We start from the raw sequence: 12,871 nt of genomic DNA on the forward strand, positions 1-12,871 counted from the left end.
TCAGCATGTAAGTTTAAAGAGTGGGACAAAAAACTTAATTATTGGATTGAAAAGATAAGAGACCAAGAATAAGGAAAAAGTGATCAATTGCGAATGAAAAAGACGGGGGATGGAGAGTTCCTTGTTTGGAGCTGTATAGGGAAGCTTTTCAAATGGAAAGGTTAATGGAGTTGCAATTAGGTGAAAACAAATGGGTGAAATTGGAAAAACAGATAAATGGGATGAAGAATAGAGAATTAATCTTTACAAAGTGGAACAGGAGCAACTTAGGTAAGTTAATAGGTCCCATGAAAGGGACTATGGAAATTTGGAAAAAATGGCAGGGGAAAATAGGATTATATAAATCTAAACTGTCATCGCTTTATGTAATAAATAGAGATAATGAAATGAATTTAAATAGGGTTATAGGAGAGTTGAAGGGAAGAGGGATAACTAAGATAGAACAGTTATATGAGAAGGATGGCAGGCCAAGTAGAAACTGTATAGAATGGTGGTTAGGTAAGGGAAGGTGGCTACAAATAATAATATGTAAATATCTTAATGGAAGGGAGAATAAAGAAGTACTATTGAGGGAGGAGACAGGGTTAGAGAAAATAATAAGAGAAAAAAGTGAGGGTATAAAGGCACAAGCAACCGATATATATAAATTGCTAGTGCAGTCAGACGGGGACACGATTGAAGGATTGACTAAATGGTGGCAAAATGAGATACAAGTAGAGGTACAAGAGATGGAAAATATAGTAGAAAATATAAGGAAAATTAAAAATACATGAATCAGGGAAATGAGAAGGAAAATATTACATAAGTGGTATTTCACTCCCGTTCAACTCGCACACTTTCAGCAGAATGTCAGGGGTATTTGTTGGCATGAGTGTCAAGATAAAGGAGTGTTTATGCATATGTTTTGGGAATGCTCGATAGTGCAGGAATTTTGGCAAAAAGTGCAAGAGGACATCAATAAAATGCTAAATATACAATGGACAATCACTAAGGAAATGGCAGTACTAGTTAAAAGCAATGCAATGGGAAAATTCAGAGAAATAAAAGAAGCAGCAATAGAAAGCGCTCAGGCGGTAATAGTTTTGGGTTGGTAGGATGCAACAAAATAGACAATGCAAAATTGGTATAGGTACATGGTGGACCATATTCAATTTGAAATTATGGATAAAAGGATAAATTTGGATAATGAAACTGAATTGAGACAACTGATGGGACGGTGGGACAAGGTAAGACGATATATGATGAGTAGAATCCGAGACCAAGCTATAAGAAATAAATTGGAATCACTCTATAATATGTAAATAGATATATTGCTCTTGGGTCAAAGTGTATTATATCAGAAACACCCTCAATTGGTGGTGGTGTATGTGTCTGTGTCGGGGTGGTGGGCACATTTCATTATTCACTGTTTTATGTTGTGTATATATTAAACTTGTTAAAAAGTAATAAAAAATATTATTTTAAAAAAAAGGACTGACCCTGAGGAACCCCACAAACACTGACCGTGATCAGCCAGAGAGGTAGGAGAACCACTGTAAAATGGTGCCCCCCACTCCAACCTCTCCAGCTGTCACAGAAGAATACCATGGTTGATGGCATCAAAAGCTGCTGAGAGGTCAATAAGCACCAGGATAGAGGAGTGCCCCATATTCTGGGCCCACCAGAGATCATCCATCAATGCGACCAAAGCTGTTTCTGTGCTGTAATTGGGTCTGAAACCAGATTGAAATGGGTCTAGATCAGTGTTTCCCAACCAGTGTGCTGCGGCACACTAGTGTGCCGCGGGACCTAGTCAGGTGTGCCGCGAGCCCGGCCTGGCTGGAGCTTCCCTTGCGGTGACGGCAAGTGAGCTTTTGGGGCCCGGTGGGAGGGCGCCGGCCACCGTTGCTTCTAAGCTGCACCGTGGGTGTGCGCCCACACAGCCATTAGAAATTTTTGAAGTGGCGCAAAGCCACGCAGTCTCTGAATTGCTCCCTTCTCCGGCCAGCAAAGTTGGCTGCCCAGGAAAGCGCCGCGTTTGAAAAGCGCACCGCTTTTCCAGGCAGCCGGCTTACTGGCCAGAGAAGCAAGCAATCCGGGACTACGTGGCTTTGCACCGTGATGACAACAATGGCGCCGTGGTGGCCTTCAAGCGCCGCCCTTCATGGCGCCCCACCACCCATTCCTGCAAGTAGAAGTCGGGCGGGGTACTGGGAGGCGGAGGCGGCGTGTGGCCGAATGCTGAGCGCCATGGACACCTGGGAGGCCGAAGGGGTGAATGTGGTTGCTGCCTCTTAGGGAGAGGCGAAGACAAAGGTAGAGTCCGTGCTGGGGCCATGTGGGGCCGCTGATCCAGGGGGCAGCGGACCGGCAAGCCACCCTCCACTCTCTCTCCGCACTCTCTCTCTCTCTTTCTCTCTCTGTTGCCAGCGTGGTGCATGAGACAGAAAGAGAGAGAGAAAAAGGAGGAGAGAGAGAAAGCAAGAGAGAAAGAGAGAGAAGGAAAGCAAGAGAGAAATCAAGAGAGAGAGAGAAAGCAAGGGAGAGAGAGAAAGCAAGGGAGAGAGAGAAAGCAAGGGAGAGAGAGAAAGCAAGGGAGAGAGAGAAAGCAAGGGAGAGAGAGAAAGCAAGGGAGAGAGAGAGAAAGAGTGTGTGTGTGAGAGAAAGCAAGAGAGAGAGAAAGCAAGAAAGAGAGAAAGAGAAAGGAAGAGAGAAAGAAAGAGAAAGAAAGCAAGAGAGAAAGAGAAAGAGAGAAGGAAAGCAAGAGAGAGAGAGAAAGAAAGCAAGCGAGAGAGAGAAAGCAAGGGAGAGAGAAAGAGAGAGAGTGTGTGTTAGAGAGAAAGCAAGAGAGAAAGAAAGCTAGAAATAGAGAAAGAGAGAGAGAGGAAGAGAAGAGAGAGAGAAAGAAAGAAAGAAAGAAAGAGAGAAAGCAAGCAAAAGAGAAGGAGAAACAGAGAAGGAAAGCAAGAGAGAAAGAGAGAGAGAAAGCAAAGGAGAGAGAAAGAGAGAGAATAAAAGAGAGAGAGAAAGAGAGAGAGAAAGAATGCAAGAGAGAGAGAGAAAGCAAGAAAGAAAAAGAGGGAGGGAAGGAGGGAGAGAGAAAGAGCAAAAAAGAGAGGAAGGAAGATAGAAAGAGGGATGGAGAGAGAGAGGGAAAGAAAGAGGGAGGGAGAAAGAAATAGGGCAAAAGGGAGGAAGAGAGGGGGGTTTTGTCCAAACTTTTTAAGCCCCCCCCCCTGCTCAATGTTCCCCAGGATTTTGTAAATGTGAATAATGTGCCGCGGCTCAAAAAAGGTTGGGAAACACTGGTCTAGATAATCCGCTTCTTCCAAGTTCTGCAGGAGTTGAAGTGAACTAACTAACTAATGAACTAACTAACTAACTAACTAACTTAGCTAACTAACTAACTAACTAACTACATACATACATACAAACATACATACATACATACATAAATATTGTGCGAATACAATTCCCGAGTTCTCGGAGAGGCGCAGCATAGAAATCCAATTATTAAATTCTTACAGTGGTTAAGATGTATTTATAACAGGCTCACTTCTAAAGATCAAACTGTTCATGAGCTAGCTTAACAGTACTTGAAGATCGTGGTGAAAAATAGCAACTGTTCAAAGCTATTGAACCATAGAGTCATATGCTGGCTACCCTCTACCCCAGTGATTTTCAACCTTTTTTGAGCCCCAGCACATTTTTTACATTTACAAAATCCTGGGGCAACACCACCAACCAAAATGACACAAAATGACACTCTAACACAGTACATATTATACATATAGTTAATAATATAGTTTCTAAATGTATTAATACTCACTTAGTGTGAAACCTGGGCTGAGGCTTCATCTAGTGGTGGCAATATTTACCTCCAGTCCCGACCAGGATTAGAAATCGGGACCATGGGGAGGAGTAGCAGCTTCAACTACTCGCTGTGGCCACACAATGACAAGTGCGTGGCAGCCCGAGCGGGGACAAATCTTAGAAGGGGATTGGTCAGTAAGTGTTCCCTGTGCCTCCACTCTTCCTGTCACTGATAGCTGGAGGGATTGTGAGAGGAATGTTTATGTTCGGACGGAGGCAGCTGGGGGTGGGCCGGATGAATGGCCTCTGCGGGCTGTATCCGGCACGTGGGCCATAGTTTGGGGACCCATATTTAATTTCCCCACAGCACACCTGACCATGTCTCACGGCACACTAGTGTGCCACGCCACACTGATTGAAAAACACTGCTCTACCCTATGTTCTCCAAAAATCTTTCTTCTAAATGTCTGCAGGAAACCAAGGATTGTTATACAGAATACAGAACAACAATGTGGAATGGACATTATAGATCTTCTAGTCCAACCTTTTGTCCAAAGAGACCTTACACCACCCTGGACAAATGACTGTTTAATCTTTTTTGAAGACCTCCAATGATGGAGCATCCCAAAGTCCCAAATGCATGTCCCTTTCACTATTTCCCTGTTGCTGGTCTCATGGAAAAGTCAAAATTGTCCCAAGCTCATTTACAGAAAAGGACCATTGGCCACTCACCCCCTCCTGCGCAGGTACCACCAGGCTCCATCCACACGGCCTCCATTGCAACCTTGTTGGTGGCGAGTGTTGCAAGACAGCAGGTTCTGGGGGGACAAAGTGGGTGTCATGTGTCCCATGGAGTGGATTGAGATCCGGTCAGAGGCCACTGCTAGAAAGAAAAAATAAACTTGTTGTTAGGAACCTGTTGTGTTTCTGGTATCCAACTCTTCAGCTACAGATTATTATTATTATTATTATTATTATTATTATTATTATCATCATTATCATTATCATTATCATTATCATCATCATCATCATCATCATCATCATTATTATTATTATTAATTAGATTTGTATGCCGCCCCTCTCCGGAGACTCGGAGTGGAGACTCGGTTCCAGGACTGAAGAACAGGAAAAGGGCCAGTAAAGAGAGGGACAAAAACATTGAAATGCAGGCCCAAAAGCATGAGAAAATGGAATCAGATTGTGCTTGAGAATGCTGAGGCAAAATATATCCATTTTGTATCTCCTAAATCCATGCTAGAGAACCTATGGAACATGTGCCATAGGTGGCATGTGGAGCCATATCAGAGGGCACGTGAGGTATTGCCTTAGGTCAGCTGCAGCATGCATGCACACACTAGCCATCTGATTTTTGATCTTGGGGAAAGGCTGTTTTGTCCTCAGGTAAGCTTCTCTGAAGCTTCCAGAGTGCAAAAAACCACCCAAAGAGCAAATCAGAAGTTCAGAAAAATGGACTTCCAGTTTACCGTTGTGCTGTTTTTTTGCACTCCAGAGGTTTCAGAGAAGCTTCCTGAAGCCCCAGAGTGTGAAAAACAACCCAATGGGCAAAACAGAAATCAATTTTTGGGAACTTCTGGTTTGCTCATTTGGCCATTTTTTTCACTGTCCCAGGCTTCAGTGAGGCCTGTGCACATGCGTGGGGATGGGGGGGGGGCTGTGAGCATGCACAAGACAGCACAGGGGCATATGCATGGAGGGGAGGGAATGGGTGTGGGCATTTTCACATGTGCTAGCACAAGCACACACACACTTTTGGCATGAGAACCAAAAAAGGTTCACCATCACTGCTCTAGACCCTGCAGATGCTTAAGAGATTTTCAGAAGCCAATCGAGGCTAAGTAGAAAGATGAAGTGTCCACTCAGTGAAGCAGTGGAAGTAATGTGCCGGTGTTTGGAGGCTGTAAAGGTTTGGATGGATATTAACAGGCTGAGACTCAACCCTGACAAGATGGAGTGGCTGTAGGCTTTGCCTTCTAAGGACAACCCTATCTATCCATCCATCACTTTTTTTGGAGGGGGGGGGGACTTTTGACTCCCTCAGAGAGGATCTGAAAGTTGGGTGTCCTCCTCGATCCACAACTGACCTTAGGACACCATCTTTCAGTTGTGGCGACGGGGACTTTCGCCAAGTTCACCTGGTGCACCAGTTGCAGCCCTACCTGGACAGGGAGTCTCTACTCACAGTCACTCATGCCCTTATTGAGGTTCAACTACTGCAATGCTCTCTACATGGGGCTATCTTTGAGGAGTGTTTGGAGACTGCAGGTAGTACAGAATGCAGCCTTGTGAGCAATCATGAGCTTCCTGAGATATGCGCATATCAGTGCAGCACTTCACAGGCTGCACTGGCTACCAATTAATCTTCAAACACAATTCAAAATGTTGGTTATGACCGATAGAGCCCTATGTTGCATGGGACCAGATTACTTACGGGATCATCTTCTGCTTCATACATCCCGGTGGCTAGTCAGGTCCCACAGAGTTAGCCTTCTTCAGGTCCCATCAGCCAGACAATGTCATCTGGTGAGACCTAGGAGAAGAGCCTTATCTGTGGTGACCCTGGGCCTAATGGAATGAGCTGCCCCCAGAGGTCCATACTGCCCCCACTCTCCCTGCCTTCCATAAAGTTTAAAAGACCCATCACTGCCAGCAGGCCTCTGGCCATTGAAATTTTAATACCTTGCCCCGCCCAATGAATAAATGTCTGATGCATGATGTTTGAATTTGTTTGTTTGGTTGGTTTTTAACTATGGGGATTTTTAGTTGAAATTTTACATAGATTTCTACCATGTTTATATTACTTGTAACAAGCCACCCCGAGTCACAGGAGAAGGGCGGCATAGAAATCAATCAATCAATCAATCTATCTATCTATCTATCTATCTATCTATCTATCTATCTATCTATCTATCTATCTATCTATCTAACAAACAAACAAACAAATAAACAAACAAACAAACAAAATCAAGTGTCAGGCCAAAAGCCATCATGTTGAGTTAAAGGCTTTGGTCTGCCACAGTAGCACAGTATTAGGGGAATTGGGAGGGGTAGTTGAATGAGAGAATAGTTACTAGCCACAACAAATTCCTTTCTCAGAGTTCAAGGTCATCTTTTATTCTGCATCAACTGAACAAAAGAGGAAGTCGGTGGAATCCCTGCACTCAGACTGGTCCTCGTGATGAACTGTGGGTGTGGGGATGTGGGATGAACTTTAACCTGGGTGGAGTACTGGAAAGAAGTTACTATCAGAATGGCAATGGCATGACCAACATGGCTCTGATAATAAATTGAACCTTCTGTGAGAGAATTGGACTGGAATCTGATTTATTTCTCAGATGCTATTTGGGGCATTGACAACAAATTCCAATACTCCTTTTTCCTCGGGGACCTGAACTCCCATCCCTCTGCTCCCAGCCACGGGCAGAGACTAAACTCAGGAGAAATGGAAAAGAAAGGGTTAACCAAGAAGCCTGAGGTAGAAGGGCTTGGAGTTTTTGACTCCCCTCTCCTGGAGGAACCAACCAGAATTGAAGGTTCAGGGGAAAGCCCCCAGCAAGGGAGATGAGAGCTTGGGGGGGGGGGGCATGGAGGTGAAGAGATTGATATGGGGGGGGAGGCATGGAGATGAAGGGTTGATATTCCTGGAGGCGTCTGTAATATGGCAAATGATTTAGCTTTACTAGATAAGTGGTCAAAGCAATTGAAACTGCAGTTTAATGTTTCCAAACGTAAATTAATGCACTTGGAGAAAAGGAATCCTCAATCTAGTTGGGGGAAAGATCAAAAGCAACATGAGAAAATATTATTTTACTGAAAGAGTAGTAGATCCTTGGAACAAACTTCCAGCAGACGTTGTAGATAAATCCATAGTAACTGAATTTAAACATGCCTGGGATAAACATATATCCATCCTAAGATAAAATACAGAAAATAGTATAAGGGCAGACTAGATGGACCAGGAGGTCTTTTTCTGCCATCAGACTTCTATGTTTCTATGTTTCTATCTGAGTATTGTATTGACAGTTCTGTGTTAGCAAAAACTTCAGAAGAGAAGGTTTTAGGGGTAGTGATTTCTGACAGTCTCAAAATGGGTGAACAGTGTGGTCAGGCAGTAGGAAAAGCAAGTAGAATGCTTGGCTGCATAGCTAGAGGTATAACAAGCAGAAAGAGGGAGATTGTGATCCCACTGTAAAAAACGCTGGTGAAACCACGTTTGGAATACTGTGTTCAGTTCTGGAGACCTCACCTACACAAAGGTATTGATAAAATTGAACGGATCCAAAGACGGGCTACAAAAATGATAAGCATAAAACTTATCAGGAAAGACTTCATGAACTCAATCTGTATAGTCTGGAGGACAGAAGGAAAAGGGAGAACATGATTGAAACATTTAAATACATTAAAGGATTAAATAAGATTCAGAAGGGAAGTATTTTAAATAGGAAAGTGAGCACAAGAACAAGGGGGCACAATCTGAGGTTAGTTGGGGGGAAAGATCAGAAGCAACATGAGAAAATATTATTTTACTGAAAGAGTATTAGATCCTTGGAACAAACGTCCAGCAGACGTGGTTGGTAAATCCACAGTAACTGAAATTAAACATGCCTGGGATAAACATATATCCATCCTAATATAAAATACAGGAAATAGTATAAGGGCAGACTAGATAGACCATGAGGTCTTTTTCTGCCGTCAGTCTTCTATGTTTCTGTTTCCCATGACTAATGAATGTTTCTTAGTATGATTGTTGAATGAATTGTTAATGGAAGTTTTTTTTAAAATTAGAATGTAAGGATTGTTTTTTATGTATATTAATTGGATTGTTTATTACTGTTTCTTTTATATGCTGTGAGGCGCCCCGAGTCCTTGAAGAGGGGCGGCATACAAATCCAATTAAACTTAAACTTCCAGTCCTGGGAATCTATGCGCTGGCTGTCACATATGAATCCAAGAGTTTCTACCTGCTGTGGAAAAGGCCCATGATCCTGCACAGTTGCCTTGATCGAGAGGCTCATGAATCAACGCAGACCACTTATCAGCAGCATTGAAATGGGAAGGGAGCACTTCATTAGTGGCCATGTTGATCTGGAGAAAACAAAGGAAAAGAGAAAAAGAATGATGATGAACTAATAGAAGAAAATTATGGTATGCACCTAAATGGACAAATTAACAATGGAATTGAAAGACAAAGATGAGACAAATTCTTATAAAATTTGGAGGAGATTTTATCAATGGCTAGAAAACAAAACAAATAAAAAACAGTCAAATAAACTAAACTAATAGAGAAAGAAAGAGAAAGAAGATAATGAAAATGTAAATAATAATACCAATAGTGTGTAATATGGAAATGTCCAATGTTTTTAAATGTTTTGTTTATGTATGTCTATGTTTAAATAAAGAAACTTTTTATTTAAAGAAAGAAAGAGAATGAATTACTCAATAAACACAACAATTTCCCCAGGAGCCCTAGGAAAAGCATGCCTGGGGAAGAAGGGCTGTGAACATTCTGAGATCCCAGCCAGATCCCCCAGAGTAAGAACTGTTATTCCACAAACCTTTCCACAAAATGGTTGTCTTCAGTAATGGGCAGCTAAAATTTTTACTGCCACACTGTGGGTGTGGCTTATTTTGTGGGTGTGGCTTGAGGGACATGTGACTGGGTAGGAGCGGCTTGCTGGCCATGTGACCAGGTGGGAGTGGCTTGAATGATCATCACCATTCAAGTGAACTGTTAAGTCCTCGACTTACAGCCTCACCAGTGTTGCTCGTTGGGGTGACAATTTGCTTCGTGTTTCCCATGCTCTACTTCCTGGGTCGTCCCCTGCCTCAGGCTGGATAGCTTGGTGAACACATGTCAATCAGCTGTTGAGAAAAGATGAGGGAGGAAAAGGACTTCCCACAACTTCTGCCGATGCTGGTCTCCCTGCAGCTTTCCGAGGAGGAGGATGGGAGGGGGGGATTTAAAAATATTGGAAAACCAAGGGAGAGTCACAAGGTTATTATTGCTGCACGATGACTTTTTATCTCAGCTGTGGACGGAGTGAGGGTTTCGCAAAGGAAAAAGACTGCAGCCCAGACTGCTTTGGCATGGCACAGCTCAACTTTTTTCCCTGCTGCTGCTGCGGTGCGCTCCCCACTTTTTTCCTCTTTCCTCCTTCCTGGCTTCAAGAGGTGGCTGCATGAGGCTGGAGGGGAGTCGGGCAGGAGAGAGGGAAGCTTGTCTGAGGCCAGGACGGAGGAAAGAGGAAAGAGGAAAAAAGCAAGGCGTGCACAGCAGCAGCAAGAGGGAAGAAAAAGAGAGCCGAGCCGAAACTGGTAATCCAGGAAGTGACTGCCACCAGTCAGCTGGACCTGAGCACGCAGCTTCATTTCCACTGGTGAAACTGTGTTCCACCCTGTCTGCCTGCTGCCCACCCCTAATTCTTCCCCTTTGTGGCAACTAGGAATTATTTTATCCAGACAGGGCAACAATCAAAAATAAAGAGCTACACACACTGTTCAAAATGTGATCATAGACAAAAATCTATTATTAAAACAAGTCATGCAATCCACTGGTTAATTCTAAGGAATTTCATGCTGGCAGTGTTTCTCTCTAATGGGCTGGAGATAAGAAAGCCCAGGCTGTGAGCCAGAGAGCTATAAATCTTAGTCCTTGAAGTGTTTCTGGAAGCATGGACAAAACTTTTGCAAAACTTTGCAAAACATGATACAGGCATGAAGGAAAAGGATTTGAACTCAGAAAGTCCTCTCGGCTTTGATTCTCCAGCAGTCATGATGAGGAATGTTGTTCATCATGCCTACTTTCACTTTGGCTTTCCCTTATATACTTTCAAGGTGTGGCCAAGTGTCTCATAGATATACTAATGACAAGAACCCCTTTTTTTCAGATATTCATGCCTAGACCATGTTCTCCTGACTCTTACATCTAACAGGGGGTCCTCCTCCTCTAATTCCCCATCGTCCTTTGATTTACTCAATCCCATAACTGGGGTTTTTGCAATCTATGGTTGACCCTCAGTCCCTTACTCTTCCTCAGTCTCCCTCTTAGACTTGGGTGACAAGAACACTGGCCTGCGATGCTAGTGGATTTTGAGGATTTTGATCCTCAAAATCCATGACCAGCTGAGCCGGACATGGACCACTCACAACAGGAATGGAGATTCAACCTTTGTCAATAATGGGGAAAAGAGCAGTGGTACAAGGAGGGTAAAAAGTTAAAGATGAGCAGTCACAACAGTATGATTGAGGCTCCACATTTTTAGATATGTTGTGGAAAAACACATTAAAAAAAGAGGTTGACGTTACATTGCATGAACATTTTTCTACCATCTACCATTTTTCTATTTTGAACCCTACCCTGCAGAGCATCTACTCCAACTTTAATCTGTGAGAACTTTAACTCCCAGAATTCCCCAATTGGCATGCCAGTTCCGGAATTCTGGGAGTTGAAGTCCAGACAGCTTAAAATTGCAAAGGTTGAGAAATACTGATCTGTTCAACCAACAATGTTGTTTTCTCTTGTCCATTTCCCAATGAAACAACAATTTTCAGAATAGATTTAGGACAGTGATGCCGAACCTATAGCAAGGGTGCCACAGGTGGCACGCAGAGCCACATATGCTGGCATGTGAGCTGTTACCCTAGCTCTGCTCCAATGTGCATATGCATGCCGGCCAGCTGATTTTTGGCTCATCCTGTGGCTCTGGGAGGGCGTTTTTAGCTTCCAGAGAGCCTCAGGGGGTGGGGTTATTTTTACCTCTGGAGTCTGGGGAGGGTGAAAAACAGGCCTACTGGCCCACCAGAAATGGGCTGTTTTACGCCTCCAGAGGGCCTCTGGGGGGTGAGGCCATTTTCACCATTCTCAGGCATTGAATTATGGGTGTGGGCACTTGCACATGCACGTTAGGACACACACATGAATTTTGGCTCCTGAGGAAAAAAAGTTTTGCCATCACTGATTTAGGATTTAGCAGGAACTTGAGCAAGTTTTGCAATCTTTTTATTGGTGAGAAAGCAGGTTGCAATGTGACAAAGTGAATTACAAGTAGATATGCAAGAGATGAAGAGTACCGTGGAGAATATAAGGAAAATTAAGAATACAAGGGTCAGGGAAATGAGAAGGAAAATACTACATGAGTGGTATCACACACCCACTCAACTTGCATACTTTCAGCAGAATGTTAAGAATACTTGTTGGCATGGATGTCAAGATAAGGGGATGTTTATGCATATGTTTTGGGAATGCCCAGTAGTGCAGAACTTTTGAAAAGAAATGCAAGAGGACACTAATAGGATGCTAAACATATGATGGAAAATTACAAAGGAAATGGCAGTATTAGTCAAAAGGAATGAGATGGGAGAATTTAGAGAAATAAAATAAGCAGTGATAGAAAGTGCTCAGGTGGTAATAGTCCTAGGCTGAAAGGATGTGACAAAATGGACAATACAAAATTGGTATCGGTACATGGTGGATCATATCCAGTTTGAGATTATGAATTCGGCCAATGAAACTGATCTGCAGGAACTGATGGGACAATGTAAGAGGATACATGGTCAGTAGAATTCGAGACCAAGCTATAAAGAATAAATTGGAATCACTTTATAATATGTAAATAGATATATTGCTCTTGAGTTAAAACAAGATATACAAAATATGTGCCCATTTTGGTGGAGGGGTAATGAATGTTGTTGGGTGGTGGGCACTTAGAACACTGGGCATATTGTTATATGTTGTGTGTATGTTTTATTGTTATTGGTAAAAATCAATAAAAATATTTACAAAAAAACCAAACCCTAGGGTGCAAGGGGACAAGCGGTGGAACCTACACACATTACCATACCCCTAGGCAGCAGGAGAGGTGGTTGCAGATCCCCAAGGCTGTATTTTATAAAACATCTCAAAGTTCAAACCATTTTTCTCTTTCATGGGACAGATTCCAAAACATGATATTTTTGTTCCAGATCTTCTTGACATTCCTGTTATTGATTCAAGAGATTACAACCAGTATTCCAAGTTTTGTGGAGATGCCAAAGCTGAGGGGTATGTTTGTGTGTGTGTTCC

The 12,871-nt window shown here is 43.0% G+C and overlaps 1 protein-coding gene across 1 annotated transcript in view; it reads right to left on the reverse strand.

Moving 5' to 3' along the window:
* Positions 1-12,871, reverse strand: part of LOC139174261 (tubulointerstitial nephritis antigen-like) — a 199,327-nt gene that overhangs the window by 79,900 nt on the left and 106,556 nt on the right. The window contains exons 6-7 of the mRNA XM_070764525.1: positions 8,772-8,895; positions 4,525-4,675 (exon numbers count right to left, since the gene is read on the reverse strand). Coding sequence (XP_070620626.1) covers positions 4,525-4,675; positions 8,772-8,895 — 275 coding nt within the window. The remainder of the gene's footprint in view (positions 1-4,524; positions 4,676-8,771; positions 8,896-12,871) is intronic.

This window comes from Erythrolamprus reginae, chromosome 11 (genome assembly GCF_031021105.1).
Source record: "Erythrolamprus reginae isolate rEryReg1 chromosome 11, rEryReg1.hap1, whole genome shotgun sequence".
Lineage (NCBI taxonomy): Eukaryota > Metazoa > Chordata > Lepidosauria > Squamata > Dipsadidae > Erythrolamprus > Erythrolamprus reginae.